At 35.7% G+C, this 17,415-nt stretch overlaps 1 protein-coding gene across 1 annotated transcript in view; it reads right to left on the reverse strand.

Annotated features, from left to right (window-relative positions):
* Positions 1–2,283: 2,283 nt before the first annotated feature.
* The window catches only part of RFX6 (regulatory factor X6), a gene marked incomplete at its 3' end in the record, with an annotated part of 51,867 nt that continues 36,735 nt past the window's right edge, over positions 2,284–17,415 (reverse strand). Inside the window, exons 10-19 of the mRNA XM_079146279.1 lie at positions 17,074–17,123; positions 14,489–14,648; positions 13,451–13,595; positions 12,014–12,123; positions 10,959–11,076; positions 9,394–9,516; positions 8,571–8,777; positions 6,124–6,636; positions 5,195–5,407; positions 2,284–2,459 (exon numbers count right to left, since the gene is read on the reverse strand). Coding sequence (XP_079002405.1) covers positions 2,284–2,459; positions 5,195–5,407; positions 6,124–6,636; positions 8,571–8,777; positions 9,394–9,516; positions 10,959–11,076; positions 12,014–12,123; positions 13,451–13,595; positions 14,489–14,648; positions 17,074–17,123 — 1,815 coding nt within the window. The remainder of the gene's footprint in view (positions 2,460–5,194; positions 5,408–6,123; positions 6,637–8,570; positions 8,778–9,393; positions 9,517–10,958; positions 11,077–12,013; positions 12,124–13,450; positions 13,596–14,488; positions 14,649–17,073; positions 17,124–17,415) is intronic.

Here is a 17,415-nt window from a genome sequence, read left to right on the forward strand (position 1 = left end):
TTAAAAATATGTGAGGAGTTTTTGATTGTCATAATGATAAGGAGAGGGCTTCTATCAGCATTTAGGGTTTGAGGGTCAGTGCAATTTTGTGCAATACGTAGAATAGTCTTACAAAACAAAGACTCTCCTGTGTGAAAGCCAGTTGTGTTTCCCTGAGAAACACACTGTTGTACTTCTAGGAGATGCAAACTCAAGTTCCTTTGCCTACCAAGTTGGTTGTTTGTCTCTTCTGAAGTCAGCATCAAACACTTTGTTGTCAGCCTGCTGCACATGAAACCCAGAGACACAGCTCACCCGTCTTCCAAGTTTCTTCCTGATCCAGGGTCAACTATTTCCACTGAAGTATTTTTCAAATAGGGTGGGGAAAATCTTTGCAAATAGGGTTAGGAAAAATCCTTTAATACATTCTTTGAAATGATGCTAATGCTTCTTCAAAATGATTCTTGTGTTTCTTCCTCTCCCACATCTTCCCTCTGCTTCCCTGTGCTTATCTGCTGGACATCTGGATGAGAGACTTGCCCTCCCTAATAGCCCTTCTCTGGCTAATTCCTCTGCTATTCAATCTACTTCCTCCAACTGCTGCTAGATGTTCCCTAAGCATCAGTTCCTCACATTGCTTTTCTACTCAAAAATTGTCAGTGAGCTCTATTTCCTATCACATCACCCCTTTTTATTACATCAAAACATTTTAAAGGTATAACAGTGATTTTTTCATCTTTGGATTTTCCATGTTTCCAGTAGTGTCTGACACATATTCGATGCTAAATATGTATTTAATTGCTATACATTTCATTTTGGTTCCTTGCTGGAAACTTATAGCCAAAATTCTTAAAGCTGTTTTGTTTACTATTTCATTCCAAGACTTTAATTTCTCCTTCCTTTGTACTCTCACAACATTACTAGTGCAAGGAAGAGAACATTTAGTTTTCTATTTCTCATGATTTGTTACCATTGCAATCTTTTTCTGCTTGAAGAATTAGATAGTACTGAGCAGGCTACTAAGCAAACAGCAGCAACACTTTGACAAGTCCACAGGTAAGAGTTTATTGCTTGCTGAAAACAATTCCACAGTTTGTTTTACCAAATTACATCATGACATAGAATGGATATTTAGAGCTTACTGATCATTTTATGATGTACCTGGGGCCTACAGTATAACCTAATTCATAATACAAATAAATGAGGCCTATCATAAGATTATAGAAGTCTGTCAAGGTAATGGAAGTCTCCTATTGTAGGCTATAAATCTTACAACAGATCTTTCAGCCAAGACATGGAAAAGAAAAAGAAAAAAGCTAGACAGAGGGTGATATCAAATTGTATTAATTTATATGTAATGAATTCTTCACTTCTGAATTAGCCTTTGCATCCAGATGATCCCTGAATACTCATTCACTCTCAATTTGTAATCAAAGTACTTGATTATATTAAATTCTAAGGAATTTCAGTCTACAGATCACAATTTCTTTACAGTCGTACACATGAATTTGATACGCAAATATTCTTGAATTATAGTGTTTCAATCAACCAGCTTTACTCTTTCATTTCATATCCAAACCAGATCTTGCTAAAAATCTCCAGCATCTTTCAAAAATGGCACCAGCCCTGAGAGCAATCAAGACTTTAAAAATGTTTCCATCCACTATTTCTTTTATTTCTTGTCTTTTTTTATGAAGAGGGGTAAGCACTTATCTCTGTTCAGTTACATAGAATTGGAATACTGCTATGTAACAGAAATCATCACACTAATGCAGACGAACTGAAAGTCAACACACTTTGGCCTAAGCTGAATTGAATTAAGTCTTGATGTTGTAAACATTTCCATAGGAGGTAGAACATGTACATTTGACTTTTTGTCAAATAAGGGAATAGTAAACAATGATTCTGAGATCCTAATAAATTAAAGATATTGTAAAGGCATTAAATATACTTTTCTTTTTTAGAAACCAACAACGAAGGAGCATATAGAGTCTCAATAAATTAGAAAGTGAGATATTAAATCTTCATAGTTGAAATGTTTGCATCTTCAATTCTTCACTGCTTTCATTTGATAATGTTTGAAACTGTGATTAATAATGAGATCACATTTAAAACTACTGTGTGCAAGGCAAACTATGCAAGAATGTCCATTCACTTTAGAGTTATCTATAGTACCAGTGACTTGAAAAACAATGTCCAGTCACTGCCTGTTCCATTTTCTTTATTCTCAGCATAGTCTGAGTGAATAACGATATCTGCACAGTAGAGATTTTTAAAGTGTCAACCCCACTCAACATTGTCAATTTAAGTGCCTCCAGCTGCTGTTCCCATAAACACGGTGTTGATGGGTGGCAAAGAGGACACTATTTCTCTACTGCTTGCTCCATGGGAGTCCAAAGTTTCTTGTGCTGGATACTGATTGGAAGTTCCATACATACACTGGGATGAAGAAGAAGGAATTGGGGTTTGCAAGCTGGAAGCTGTAAAGGAAGAAAATATATATAATCATCAATTGAAAACCAATAGGACATTTTATTTTCGATGCAAATTACACTCTTTTTAAGCTTCTGTATTTACTTTTGCATTAGCATACACTTACCTGTTCTAAATTTGAGTGCATATGATTTGCCATCACAATCATCTTCTATTTTTTCAATTTGCTATTTTCCCAGAAATTTGTTATTGTTTCTAACTATTTCACAAAGGAAACTCAATATCATCTTAAATCCTATCACAAAATATATCCCCTACTCTAGTTCCTCTTTTCCACAGTTGTAGTTCAAACTACCATCTTCTCTTCCCTGGACTGATACAGCTGCCTCCTAACTGTTCTCATAACTTTTGCCTTTGACTCATTCTCTCATTCTCCAGAGAACAGCCACAATAGTCTTGGCAAAGTGTAAAGTAAAATCACACTCTTTCTTCTCAAATGCTACAATGATTTCCCATACTCTTGGAAGAAAATCCTAGCTTCTGGCCCTGGTTCATAAAACTCTACATGAGCAAATTCTTGCTTTTTGATTTGTTTTGTTCCTTTTTTCCTTCTTTACTATGCTGAAGTCATCCAAGCTTTCTCTCTGTCCACTGAAATTGTCAAACGTGTTCTAATTTCAGAGGCTCTGCAATTGCTGTTCCTCCTTCCTAGAACTCCACCATCAGAAGATCATGTGGTTGCTTCATTATTGCTCAGTTTTCAACTCAAATGTTTCTGCCTCAGGATTCCTTTCCAGACCATTCTACCTGAGCAGCTCCTCTGCTACCTCCTACCATGTTGCCCTATTTAATGGATTTCAGAGAACCTGAAATTATTTTTTTAATGCATGTATTCACATATCTATTGCCTTACTTTTCCCATTTTAGTAATGTTTTAAACTTCCTCCAGGCAGGAACTATGGCCTGATCACCCCATATCCTCATGCCTAGAATGGACTCTGGCACATAGACTGTTCTCAAAAAAGTTCACTAACTTCCTCTCCAGCTTTGTATTTCCCTCATGTATGGTCCCTGCCTTATCACTGTGAAATGACACGTTCGCGACAACTAAGAACCAGGCTGTGTAATTAAGAAAGCCTACTGTGGGCCCCAATTCCCCCTGTACCACTTACTCACTTACTCTGCTCCCTCTTTTCACCCTCAAACCCACTTTGCAACCTACTTGAAAGCGGGCTCTGACAACTTCAGCTTGGAATCCACCCTACTCCCAACCTGTGTTCCATCAAAGCTTCCATTATCTCTACAGGTAAACAGAACTAATAGTAGCAATGGCAACGTGGCACGTTTCAGTCTCACGGTGAGGAAACTTCCTGAAGTGGAATTTTCTGCTTCATTAGAGTAACCTAGAAGCAATGACTGTTTACAGATAGCAGGAGATGAGTTCCCAGACTCTGCTCAGGGAGCATCTGTGACAGTCACAGGAAGGGAAGAAGTGCTTCCTATTGAATTATTGGAAAAGTACACTCAGTGAGAAGAGATGGAATTTATCTCATTTTCGCTTACACTTTGCTTGGGTGTCAATGCTCTTTACTTCTGCTAGTCTAATCGATTCCATTGGAAGATTTCAACCATCTGATATAAACATTAACACTCTGACTGATACTTACTGAATATGTACTTGCCCCGTGATACCTCATTTGTAATTTCAGAAACTAGATTTATAGATTTAGTCTCAAAATCTATGTTGTCAGTGATAACATACTAATTAATTAGGCAAAAGTATATGTATAATTTTCAATTTTTGTTTTTATGTTTGCTTTTGGTGTTAGAAATTGAATCCTGAGCCTTGTACATGGTAGGCCAAGCATGCACTATTGGGGTGCAGCTCCAGTTCCTAGATTTAGTTTTTCCTTCTTTTTCACTCACTGATTTATTGAGTTCCTACTACGTGGCAGACACTTTAAAAAGTACTTGTGACATGTCTAGTACAAGTATGAATTTCTTCATAAGTGGGGCTCAGGAACAGCAAACTGGTTGAAGAAGCAGGTAGGGGACTACAAGACAAGTTCACTAATTTGCCCGTTTTTGTTTAAATTGTAAATTAAATTAAATTAAATAGCAACATTATTATAGAGATGTTTAATTGCATTTGATACAAAATTGAGAAAATGCTAGTAACATCCACAATAAGACTCCATTTTTAAGTTTGTGGGTAGGGGTCGGTGTTGAGCGCTTTCCTAGCACATGTGAGACACTGGGTTTGATCCTCAGCATCACATAAAAATAAATAAATAAAATAAAGGCATTTTGTCCATCTACAACTTTAGGAAAATAGTTTTGGAGTGGTTTCAGGTACTGATGGAGATCATGTGACCCAAAAGATACCTCTTGGCACTGCCAGAGGTCCAACAGTGATCAAGAGACAATGAGAAAAAAGACCACATCACAGTTCTAAAACTTATCTTATAAACTGCATTTGACAAGTTATATTAATTTTTTACATTCATAAAAGATGCCAGCTATTCTTTTTGGAAAGAAAAATAGATCCAGCAGCAAATCTCATAGTGGTATGTGAAAATGAGAACTAGAAAACTGTTACTAACAGTATATTCAGATACAAAGACACTTCTTCAGATCCAAAGGGATAAATCAGCAGTGGCAACATGCATGCCCAGTTCACCTCAACAGTGTCCACCAAGTGATGCTGCATATTTGAGTTAACCCCCTTTTCAAAACCACTTTAAAAAAAAAAATGTTTTCAAGAACTACTAAAGTAACTTACCTACTACTGGAGTCCGACATGCAACTGGAGATGATGTGTCTGCATAGAATGAACTGGTCTGCTTTCTACTGCTGTCATCTAAAATGTTAAGTGGGTCATGGATGTCACTGTATGGAGGAAGTGAGCGGATGCTGCTGATGACAGAAACGTGTTGATTCACCATTGATCCAAGCCTATGAGACTCTGGGTAGTTTATATTGCTTCCGTAGTATCCTAGAAGAGAAAGTGTTGAGAATAAGCTATTAGCTTATTACAAAGAATATTCCAGGAAGGAAAAAGTCATAAGGCAATTGGGCAGAGCCTTAAAGATATCAAACTATAAATATCTGTTTACTATAGAACTGGATATATGCTTATATATGGATATGGTTTATTAAGGAAGTTTTGTGCTTTTTTTTTTTCCAAAAAGAAATTGTCACATTATTACTTCTGAGACATAGCCTACACCTTTGTTATAATTTACTTATCCCAAATCAATAAGGTCTGATTGCACAGAGCCAATTTTGGTGGCTGAAGGCATCCACAGGTCTTTGTAGCTCCCTTCATGATTTTATCAGCTTAATAATGGACACAGTTTTGGTCCCAGTCTTAAATCTGCTTTTAGTTCTTTTGAAGAACATTCTCCATTAAAAATACTTTCAAAGGAAAGAGCATTCTTCTTCCGGCTGTTAAGATTGGTTTCACATGTATGGTTTGACATAAGGTCTTTTTTTATAATGTGTGGCATTTTTTTTATAATGTGTACAACTTCAATAAAACCACAAGAAATATGGAATTTTTAATGTGAATATATCAGCCCCAGATGTCTAAGACTACACAGTCTTTAGAAGCCTTATGTAAGATGACACATTACTTGGCAAAAACTCAATGAGCGATGTTGTCTTATTGCCTACTCAAAAGCCAGGAAAGATTATTTAAATATTTCATACCATTAGGTGAATTAGAAGGCAGTGTTGCCCCTTGGCAGCTGGCAGCCCCTGTGTTGTTCAGGAAATTGAAGCTTCCTGTATTTAAAAACTGCATACTATGTGAATCTTGGGCATGTGAGGATGGTCCATAGCTGGAAGGTGGCCGAGAATTATATGGAGACCCAGCACAGCTGCCACTGAAGAATTCTCTAGAAAGTTGCTGTTCAGTCCAGGCCATGCATCGGCCATGCTCAGCACGATGAGAATAGAGTCCTGGTGTCGGGTGGGGCTGTGCCCTAAACACAGTCTGATAGTTAGAGTTGGTCCCATAAAAGTCATGGTTATTTTGAGAGAGAGTAGGATAAATGGTTTCTGGGTATGTTGAGCAGTGTGATGGAACCGAGAGTACTGGGCCCACACTTGGGGGTCTCCCTGCCATTGGTCCTTGGTTAATAACACTTCCCCGACTTGCCATGGCTGGAGAAATAGGTGGTGTCATCAAATGCCCAGTACCCTGTGAAAGCTCCATTTGACCTGGAAAGGAATTACCAGAGTATTCATTTAGTGACATATTAAATATATGGGCTTCTTTTTCCCAACTTGTTTCATTCCTACCCTCCAAAAATAAGGAGGGTGGAGAGCACTAAAATCCAAATGAAAAAATGTTCAACATCTCTAGTAATAAGAGAAATGCAAATCAAAACCACCCTAAGATTCCATCTCACCCCAATTAGAATGGTGATTATCAAGAACACAAGCAACAACAGGTGTTGGTGAGGATGTGGGGAGAAAGGTACACTCATACATTGCTGGTGGGGCTGCAAATTAGTGCAGCCACTCTGGAAAGCAGTGTGGAGATTCCTCAGAAAGCTTGGAATGGAACCACCATGTGACCCAGCTATCCCACTCCTTGGCCTATACCCAAAGGACTTAAAATCATTATACTACAGAGATACAGCCACATCAATGTTCATAGCTGCTCAATTCACAATAGCCAGATTGTGGAACCAACCTAGATGCCCTTCAGTTGATGAATGGATAAAGAAACTGTGGCATATATATACAATGGAATATTACTCCACCATGAAGAATGATAAAATTATGGCATTTGCAGGCAAATGGATGAAATTGGAGAATATCATGCTAAGTGAGATAAGCCAATCTCAAAAAACGAAAGGACGAATGATCTTGCTGATAAGCGGATGAGGACATATAAGGGGGGGTAGGAGGGGTTAGCGTTAGGGTTAGGGTTAGGTTTAGGGTTAGGGATAAGGAGGGTAGTAAGAATGGAGGAAGGAAGGACTGTATAGAGGGAAAAGAGGGGTGGGAGGGGTGGGGAGGAAGGGGAAAAAAAAATAACAGAATTAATCAAACAACATTGCCCTATGTGAATTTATGATTACACAAATGGTATGCCTTGACTCCATGTACAAATAGAGAAACAACATATATCCCATTTGTTTAAATAATAAAAAAAAGGAAAAAAATAATTCAATAAAGATTGAAAGAAAACCAACAAAAAAATAAAAATAAAAATGTATGTATATCTTCACAATGCAGGTATATGTCACAGCCATGGAAAGAGTCTGGGATGGCTTCATACTCCCGCAGGTATGAAGATGCTTAGTACTCACACTTGCAAAGGGCAAGGGAGTCTGATGCTCACATTTCTCCATAATTAAAAACAAGCTTAATGTGAAATGGTTTGATCCTTGAGATGAAAGAATAATGCACTAACGTCAAAATGACATGGCTTCAAAACCATCAATTCAAAACATCTTGTGACTACCAAGGTATGCCACCAACTCCTTGAGCCTTTCATTTTCCATTGGTGGAATTAGGCCACTGAAGAACAAGACCCTTCCAGTTTCAAAATTGTGTATGTCCAATGAATTAATATATATAAAAGGGTTTCAAAAAAAGACACAAGGCAATAAACAGATTTAAAATATTCCAGTAGTTAGTTCAAGCCACTGACGCTCTTTGACACAAAGTGGACCCCAAACCAAAGGGTAAAATTATTGTAAAAATTGTCCTAGGATGACCAAATCTACTTTTTAATGGGAGAGAAATCTCATCAAAAAACAAAAATAAATAAGTGGTTCTTTTTCTTAATCTTTAAAGCATATTAAAGATTTTATGGATACCAAATCTTGTTTTTCCTCCCACCAAATGAAGAGAACTATTCATACTTCTAATATAACTAACCAAGAACCAAAATGTGATACTCATATTAATAATGGTATTAGTTAAAATGTAAATGGTAATTGCTTTAAATACAAAAATAGTAAAAATCTTGCAATTTTTAAATATTATAAAATTTTAACTAAAATATTTTAAATCTTATAAAATATTTGCTAACTAGGCAAGGGAATCCTTTTTATTCTTGGAATCCCTAGAGGTAAAGGAATAAGCTCCTCTGAGATGTGTGGAAGTCTAGCTGATTCTGCTTGTTGCTCCATGAGTACCTGTGAGTGGCAGATTATCTGTGTTCCCAGCAGGGAAGGGGTGAAGAGCAGGGGGTAGGGCTCCAGGGTGACTGGATGACAGAGGAAGGCAGACCGTGTTCACATGGCTTTCGTTCTTCACAGTGTCACTGGAAACCGAGCTTCCTTTATTACGATTGGCCAGAAAGCATGAGCTTGGCGAGGCAGTGAAGGCAGCTTTACTTGCATCTGGAAAGAGTTTTCAAAGTGAGGAAGCTGCAATCATTCCCTTATGCCTAGTAGATAAGCCCAAGTAAAAGACACCGAAAATGTTTCATAGGTAAATTAAGTAATCTGGAAATTCATAAGCGAAGTTTTCCATGGGAAATAAATTGGGTAGACCTTTGTTCTTAGCTGTTTATTTGTGGGTGTACGTCTGTTCTGAGGGACACCAAATAATCCACTCTGAAGCCTTCAAAATGCAAGTTTTTTCACATCTTAATTAGATGTGTTTCTTTCTTTAAATTCCTGTAGAGCTTATTTATATGTGCAATATACCATATGTTATCCAGAATTACAGTTATTTTCTGAACTATAGCTACTTCTCTAGCTTCATCTAACTTTTCAGAAATTAAGAATGTCAATTTCATTAACTTCAAAGTTTCCAGTGAAAAACTTTGACTACTTTATGTATAAGTGGAGGAGAAACCGTGTTCCGTTACTATTAGTATCTGATGTTAGTAGAGACTTGTTTAAAGGAAAACTCTGAGACTATAATGAATCCACTTAACTTTTACATGTGCAAATTTGGGAACTTAGGTTTAAACAAAGAAATATGAAAATTATAATACTTATTTTATATTACCTGAATTCTTCATATACTTGTCCAATAAATTCTGTAACTCCTGCTCTTTGTCATTATTAAACTGAGTCTCCATGGCCAGGAGAATGTATTCATCAAGAAGCATTCGGATCAAATGGAAAGAACCTTGTTTATGGATGGGAAGAGTGGAGAGGACATGGTGAGGTGGAAAGAAGAGGGACGGGGGAGAGAGAGGGGAAGAGAAAGAGAAGTGAGAAGTTATCTTTGTGACCATCTCACCACACTTTACAAGGAGCAACTGAAGTAAACAAATACTTGTTGGACTTTAAATGACCTGCAAAGACTAACATGCTTAACTTGGGTCTCTAATCTTTCTGTGTACCACCTGCCCAGCTCACTGTGTGTACTGTCCTGCCTGCTCTTTGGCCACTAATTACATCAAAGGAAAATACGGATGAAAGTGAGACATGCTTTATGCTTTAAGAGGGCACACACTGGAGTGTGATAAGGTTTAACCTGGGGAGAATGAGCTCTACTCTGCTCTATTTCTGTTTACTTTGTACTAAATAATCAGACAATAGCCAGAATGTTCTGAGAAAAGTATCAAGAAAAGATGTCTTTCTAGCTTGAAACAAATATTCTTTGGTTTGATAAAAATAAAGAAGTGAAAGAGTAATTTCCACATGAAAGATGTACTGGAAAATCTTAAATTTCTTTTGACTATTCGACAATTTCCCAACAAGTCTTTTTATCATCATACGATCAGATTTCAATCCTATTTGTTTTAAGAAAACTAAAATATAAGAAAGTTTATTTTAAATAATAGAGAGAGTGAGTGTATTTTGTTCATCCCTCAGTACAAGTTTGCTGGTTTGATTTAACTGCATTCAACATTAAATTTAAAAACTTAAGTTAATTGCAATCTATTTTATAATGTGAAAATATCTTGAAATCAGCAACTAAATGCAGAGTTACTGCCCATAACTTTAGCATTGTAACTATACAATGGTAATCTCTGAAATTTTAGGAAAAAGAGAGTAGTCAATTTTTGAAAAAGCTAATTTGATCTGATTTATTTTACAAGTCATAGAGATCAGGAAATTTGTGAGAGTATGTCTTTTAAGTTGCTCTTCTATTCCTGGAATGCTACTATGTGGGTGCCAGGAAAACAGATGGGGAAAAAAAAGTCCATATTGAAATGAGCAGTATCTTGAAAACAGTGTCAGTTACTGTTTGCTTAACAAAGAAAATTTATTCAAGTACCAATGTAATGTAATGATAATGACTGCTGTTCATTGAGTATCTACTGAGTGTTAGCAATGTGTTTTTATATACATCATCTCACTACAGCATCTACATAGTTCTTAGGAAAAGAGCATTCTGCACCTTCTTCAATGAGCAGGTAAAGCCACAGCCAGAGAGGAAGTGTTAGGATTTAACCCCACATGAGGTCTGACTCCAAAACCAAGCTCATAACTACCATTTTTTACTAGCAAATATTCAGACATTGTTTGAGAAGTGACATGGTAATATACTTAAAAATATGGAAAGTGGCTGGGAATGAATGTTATAACTCATGTAAGACTTTTATAAGGCGGATAGGATACCAAAACTTGACGCATTGTTCAAGGTGAGGTTATGCATGACTCGAGCACCAAAAAAGCTCCACTTCAGCAAAAAGTCCTGGGCCCTCTTCTTTAATGATCTTCCATTTTGTTTGCTTGTCTAAAAGTAAAGGAACAAAATGAAACTACAAAATCTGTCATTTCATCCCTACACATAACCTATGTTAGGTCAAGATAGATAAACTCTAAATGGACAGATGGCATGACATGTTTTCTATTTCATCAAATAACATGAACTGTCCAGGGGTTTTAATTTCAGCCTATCTGCTATCATTTTAAGGGTAATAAGTCTGTACTCCGTATGACATTGTTTCTCAAAAGAATTAGATAACAAAATGAGATACTTCACAAAATGTTTTTATCTTTTAATTTTCTGATAGAGTTTTAAAAAGAAGATAATATAAAGTGCAAAGGGGGGGGTTATATATTTCTGTGAATGATTAACAGACTTCTCAGGTCTTGAATGAAAATCTGTTTTCTTTCTAGAAGAAAAAGTTCCCCAGACTATAACTGGTTTTCTTGATATGAATAGCTCACCCCAACTAGTGATGGATATATTTGTTCTTATTGCCTTGTTTCATGATGGATGACTTGAAGGTTAACAAAAAGATTTGAAGAACACAAATAGAAAACACAAAATACTGAGCTTTTAGAATTTAGTATTGCAAAAGGGTAAAATAACATTTCTTCCAACATTTATGAAAACTTGCTTTTTAAAAAAGGACCATATCTTTCCAGTTTCTGAGTTTTCTTTCACTAATGAAGTTACTCAGGTGTCACTTTCTTGACAGGCAGGGAAGAAATACTGCCCTTGATTGAGAAAGGAGAAACAGAATTGAACCAGGTCCAATGCTTTCAAATCTGGCATCTTCCTAATTTAAACATATGGGCTGCCTTATCTGTAGATCTTCAGAAGCTCCCCAAAGCATTTTTATAGAATCTTCCATCCTTTCTTTACCAATTGGGAAATTACCAGCCAATTAAGTATTTATTCTTAACAAAAAATTTACTTCCTCAAATTGGTTGTTAAAAAGTACCTTAATAACTCTCTGTTCTACCACTGTATCCAACCATTCAATAAAAGCCTCCACCGTGGCATTCTTCTTAAGGAGATCCTTCAGTTCTTGGAACACGATGATAGAGTCATCTGCCATGTCAAAAAAGAAAAGAGAAGAAAGTAGAATATTGCATCGACTTTGAACCTGAGGGAAAACCTAGAACTACAAATCATTAATAATTTTATTCCACAAAAGGGAAAGACAGATTAAGTGAAATGTGTGAAGGGAACTCATTTAATATGCTAAGAACAGTAACAAAAAATGCTTGGTACTCTACACTTCAATTTTAATGTCTACCCTAATATATATTCAAATATAGGTTTATGTATTATATGTAAGTATATATGGACAGATATATGCATATAATAGAAAATTAATATAGTTGAATATTCATTTTTAATCAAGTGCTTTTATTATATGGAACAGATTAGTTGAAAGCTAGTAAAAGAACCAAGTCAAGATCATTAATTTCCTTCCATCTAAAAGATCCTTTTTCCTTAGCAAATTAAAATTTCCCGACAGATTTAAGCCATTTACTTGAATAACTTTCTGTCATAAAATTTGAAGTGGCAATTTAAGATTGTCATTTTATTGAAGAGTTTGAGGTTTACTGATTATTAAAAGGTAATAACATTTTATGTTAAGAAACAAAAAGTAGGCTGAGGTTGAATCCCAGAAAGCAGTCCATTGTTTGTGTTATATCCTATAGGAGGCTATAGTTTTTGTCTTTTTAGAGAGAAAGGGAGGGAAAAATAGTGAGTTGTTATTCCTTGGAAATCAAGTTTAGTTGTATAGTCAAACGTATTGGCTTCGTAGAATCTGTTGAATAGTCCAAAGCAAGGCAGGCATTGGATCAACTGAGTTAGATCCCCAGCATGAGATATCATTTTGGCATGCAGCATACACCACATGCAACACAAGTGTAAAACACATGCAAACATGTACGCATGTAATATAAAACTGGAAGAAAACTCACGAAACCCCAGACCACTTTGATTACTTCCAGGCTATTTATATTTTGATTATTTCTGGACACTGTGATTCTAAATTATTTTCTTTTTCCTCAATATTTTCTATATTTTCCACAATAAATAAGTGCAACTGTTTTTAAACAAAGGGTCCTCTTTAGATATTAGAAACTTGTCTATAAAGAGAGCTTCTCAGATTTGACTTTGCAGTCACAGGATATCTGGCAATGTATGATGATTTTGGTTGTCCTAACTGGGAGATGCTGCTCCTCGTGTCCAGTGGAGAGAGGCCAGGAATGCTACTATGCATCCTATCATGCACAACACATGCCCCCATGATGCCAACGGGGCCAAAGTTCAGAAACCTTTTTGTGTGTGTGTGTGTGTGTGTGTGTGTGTGTGGTGCTGGGGATAGAAACCTTGTTCTCTATAAAGGAAATGGACTTACGTTCACTGTAGATATCAGATTCAGCATCTGTACTACCAGAAATGGTAAGAAGGGCCTGAGATCCGATACTATTCAAGTCAACCTTTTCAATATCAGACACCATAGAATTCACAACATGCTGGTCAAAGAGAGCTGGTCTTGCAATCTGCACAGAAAAAGTTAAAAAGACGGTACACTATATATCATTTATAGTCTCTAGAGGACAGTTTTATCTAACAAAAATAATTCCTTCAGGGAAAAGAATCATAAATAATTTTTTTTCATTTTAAGATTAAAAGCAATGCTGTGACTTATGATCATTTCTGTTAAAGATTTGAAATTTTATTTTTGGTTTTAAAAATGAATTATTTATTTATTAACTAGCCCATAGTCACACAATAAGGATATATAATGTTACATTTCTTTTCTGGGACTATTTTCAGCTAATCTTCTAAAATTTAGGGGACTAAAAACCTTAGAAGGTAAATAATCATTTTGGGCAGTGAAAGTTATTTAAAAATACATGGTATTCCTAATTTAAGAATGATGTCTGTTCTTCTCTATCTAAAAAGAACCATATGCAGCAGTTTAAAGTGTGTTGTTTGTGTGAGTTTCACAATATCAGGTGTCATGTGGACTCATTCCTTATAACCTTAATTCGTATCCTTTGGATTAATGTGATAAATAAGTGTTTCACATCTTGTTTGCATTTTCTTTTTACTTTTGATTTTGAAATAAATTTAAATCACAGTAAAGTTGCAAAGATGGTGCAAAGACTTTCCATATACCTTCCATTCAGCTTCTTTCTCTGGAATAAGCATTGTAGGTCACCAGTATCAGGATTTCATTGGCACAATGGTATTAACTATTGCAACAATTCAAATTTCACCATTTTCCTGCTAACATCCTTTCCAGTTCTGATTTCACTCTAGGTTCACATGCTGCATTTTGCATGTATATATATTTAGTTTCCTGCAGTCTGTTAAAGTTCCTCAATCTTCCCCTTATCAGAAGATTCAGTTTCGATTTGGTGACTTAATGCTCAACTTATCCACCCACCTGAGCAAGATGCAAGAAAGACGTTTGCCGTTTCAGAGAAGATACGAATCTTCGCACAATGGGTATTTTTTTGTCAGTTAGGGCTTCTGGCAAGTTTTCCAAGGATGAAACAACCCACTGTTCCCAATTTTTAGCAAAATTTCTTATATCTGCTAATAAACTAAAAAGAAAACTATGTGTTAAAGCTACATTGTTTAAAAAAAAACATCGAATAAGTGTATTTTACATTAGTTATATAAAAACATGAATTTGAAGTGAGAAAGCCTCAGCCTGAATTCGCCATTTATCATCTTGATCAAAATATTCAATTTCTTCAAGGTCCAACTTCCTCATCTGTTAAATGGGAATAAGAATAGTATCTAGTCATAGGGTTATTGTGAGGATTATATGAAATAATTCATGGAAAATGCCCAGGTTAAACCCTGGAATGCAACATGTACCTAATAATTAATGCTTTGTTATTAACATTAACTCATAGTCGAATCATTTGCTATAAAATATATTTCTGGGAAAATGTAAGTGTTAACTTGATATTTTATATATCTTGGCTTATTGAGAGACATCACATTGGGGTCTTTTTTGTGTGTGTGTGATACTGGGGATCGAACTCAGGGCCTTGTGCTTGCGAGGCGAGCACTCTACCAGCTGAGCTATCTCCCCAGCCCACATTGGGGTCTTAATAACATTTTGTGTATTTAATACTGGTTTTAGTAACATTCCTAAAATCTAAATATAATTTTGATAATGAATTTTCAAGAGCATGCTAATTTTAGGCCCAACCTAGAAAATTACAAATGTTGACTATGTAACTATTATAAGATATAAACATGTAAATATCGATCTAAAGGCTTCATATGTTATCTTAACAAAACAAATCTAAATGTATTTGGGATGGTACATATTTTGGGGAGCAATGACATGATACAGAAAAAAGAGTAGGTAGAGTTTGGAGTCAAAATCTAGGTTCTGATTTTTACTCTGGGAAGATTAACTTATTTCTGTTCCCAGGTTCCACATTTGAGAATATTTTGAACATAATAGCTACTTTAGAATAAGATGACAGTTTGTGTAAAGAAAAAATTCAATTATTCAATGATAAGGAATTGGTTAAAGTACAGTGTTCTCTGATGCTGAAAATTTATGACACCACTCAAAAAGATAATGTTGATCTCCATCTATTGAAATGGAAATGTTCTTAAAATGTAACACTATAGTATGCATACTACAATATACTAAAAGTGTGTATATTTCCAGATATATCTTGAAAAATGTCTGTGAGATAACAATCTCAAACATTAAGAATATGGTGAGCCAGGTGAGGCACGCTTATAATCCCAGTGGCTCCAGAGGCTGAGGCAGGAGAATCATGAGTACAAGCCAGCCTCAGCAACCACAAGGTGCTAAGCAATTCAATAAGACCCTGTCTCTAAATAAAATGCCAAATAGGGCTGGGAATGTGGCTCAGTGATCTAGTGCCCCTGAGTTCATTCCCCAGTTCCTCCCCACAAAAAAAAAGAATATGGTGAGTTTGAGACTTTAAATGCACTTATGTATTTTTTTCATTTTCTACAATGAACAGCTTAGACTTGTAAGAATTAAATGATTATGTAGTCTCAAAGCCTGTGTTGTGTTTACTACCAGTCAACTCTTATTACTATTTGAAACAGTCATGTGACCAGAGGCCTGCCACTAAGTTAGCACAGACATCCTGCTATGACCCAGAAGTGCTAGATGTATCTGAGAGCACAAATAAATAAATACATAAAGCAGAGTACAGAGTCGATGTTTAAAGACTATAATAGATAATTAAGAGACTATTAACCAGATCAATATCAATTATTACATAAACAAATCAAATAATCTAGAGAAAAGATAAATCAAAATTTGAGCACCAGATATGTTCATCCTTAAATTAATTTGTCTTCCCCTAATACTAAAATAATTTTCCTTATTTCATTAAATTTTGTTTTCAAGACAAAAAAATGGCTGTTTTTCAAGTTCCACTTGCTCACACATTCGAAAAGGCTTTGTGAAAAAATCTGCAGGTATCATTTCAATAAATTATTTGAGATATTCTTTCTTTGTGAAAAGAAATTTTATTACACCCACTTCCAGATTTTACAATAAGGTCAAAGTTAATAATGAAAACAGAATAACTTTCCTTAGACTTTTTATTATTGTGTTTTCCCCCCTGCCCTGTGGTGCTGGGGATCGAACCCAGGGCCTTCTGCATGCAAGGCAAGCACTCTACCGAGTGAGCTACCTCCCCAGCCCTATTGTGGTTATTTTCCATCAATTATCTCCATTTATCTTCCGCCAACTAATTTCCATTGAAGGACTTTTTCAGTACCTTGAAGGTTGTCCCATTTAAGTACTACTTTGGTGACTCTCAAAGGAATTTCAGGGATTCCACTCATTTTGTTCAATGAGGTTCAAACACAAAGATTGAGACACATCTCCAGCCAATTCAAAGGAACAGAAGTAGAAAAAAAATTCTCCTTGATAAATAAATGAATTACTACCTAATGTTTTCCTTTAACATAAGGTATAAAGTAAAACTATCATTTTTTGTTCACTTAACATACCTTTCAGGCATTTCTTGCATTGTTGCAGGAATGAGTACATCTGTAAGAACCTTAATAACAAGCAAAAGAAAATTAACATGATTCTTTACTGAGTATTTCCAGGATTTTTATGTTGGACTGAAAAAAGAAAAAGATCATGGTATGGGTATTTTAAAAGTATTTCTTAGGAAAGCTTTGTTTAGATGGTGGCAAATGTTTGTGCATGTGCACGAGGCCCAGGTCTTTTCTAAACTCATTCAGAGCTACTGCCTTTGTTCCACCTCTGGTTTGCCTGATTTAAGTGTTAAGTATTAAAGACGATCAGTTGGTGCAGATTGACCTTCTCTCTCTAAATAATGGTAT

This window comes from Sciurus vulgaris, assembly GCF_902686455.1.
Source record: "Sciurus vulgaris genome assembly, chromosome: 7".
Taxonomy (NCBI): Eukaryota; Metazoa; Chordata; class Mammalia; order Rodentia; family Sciuridae; genus Sciurus; species Sciurus vulgaris.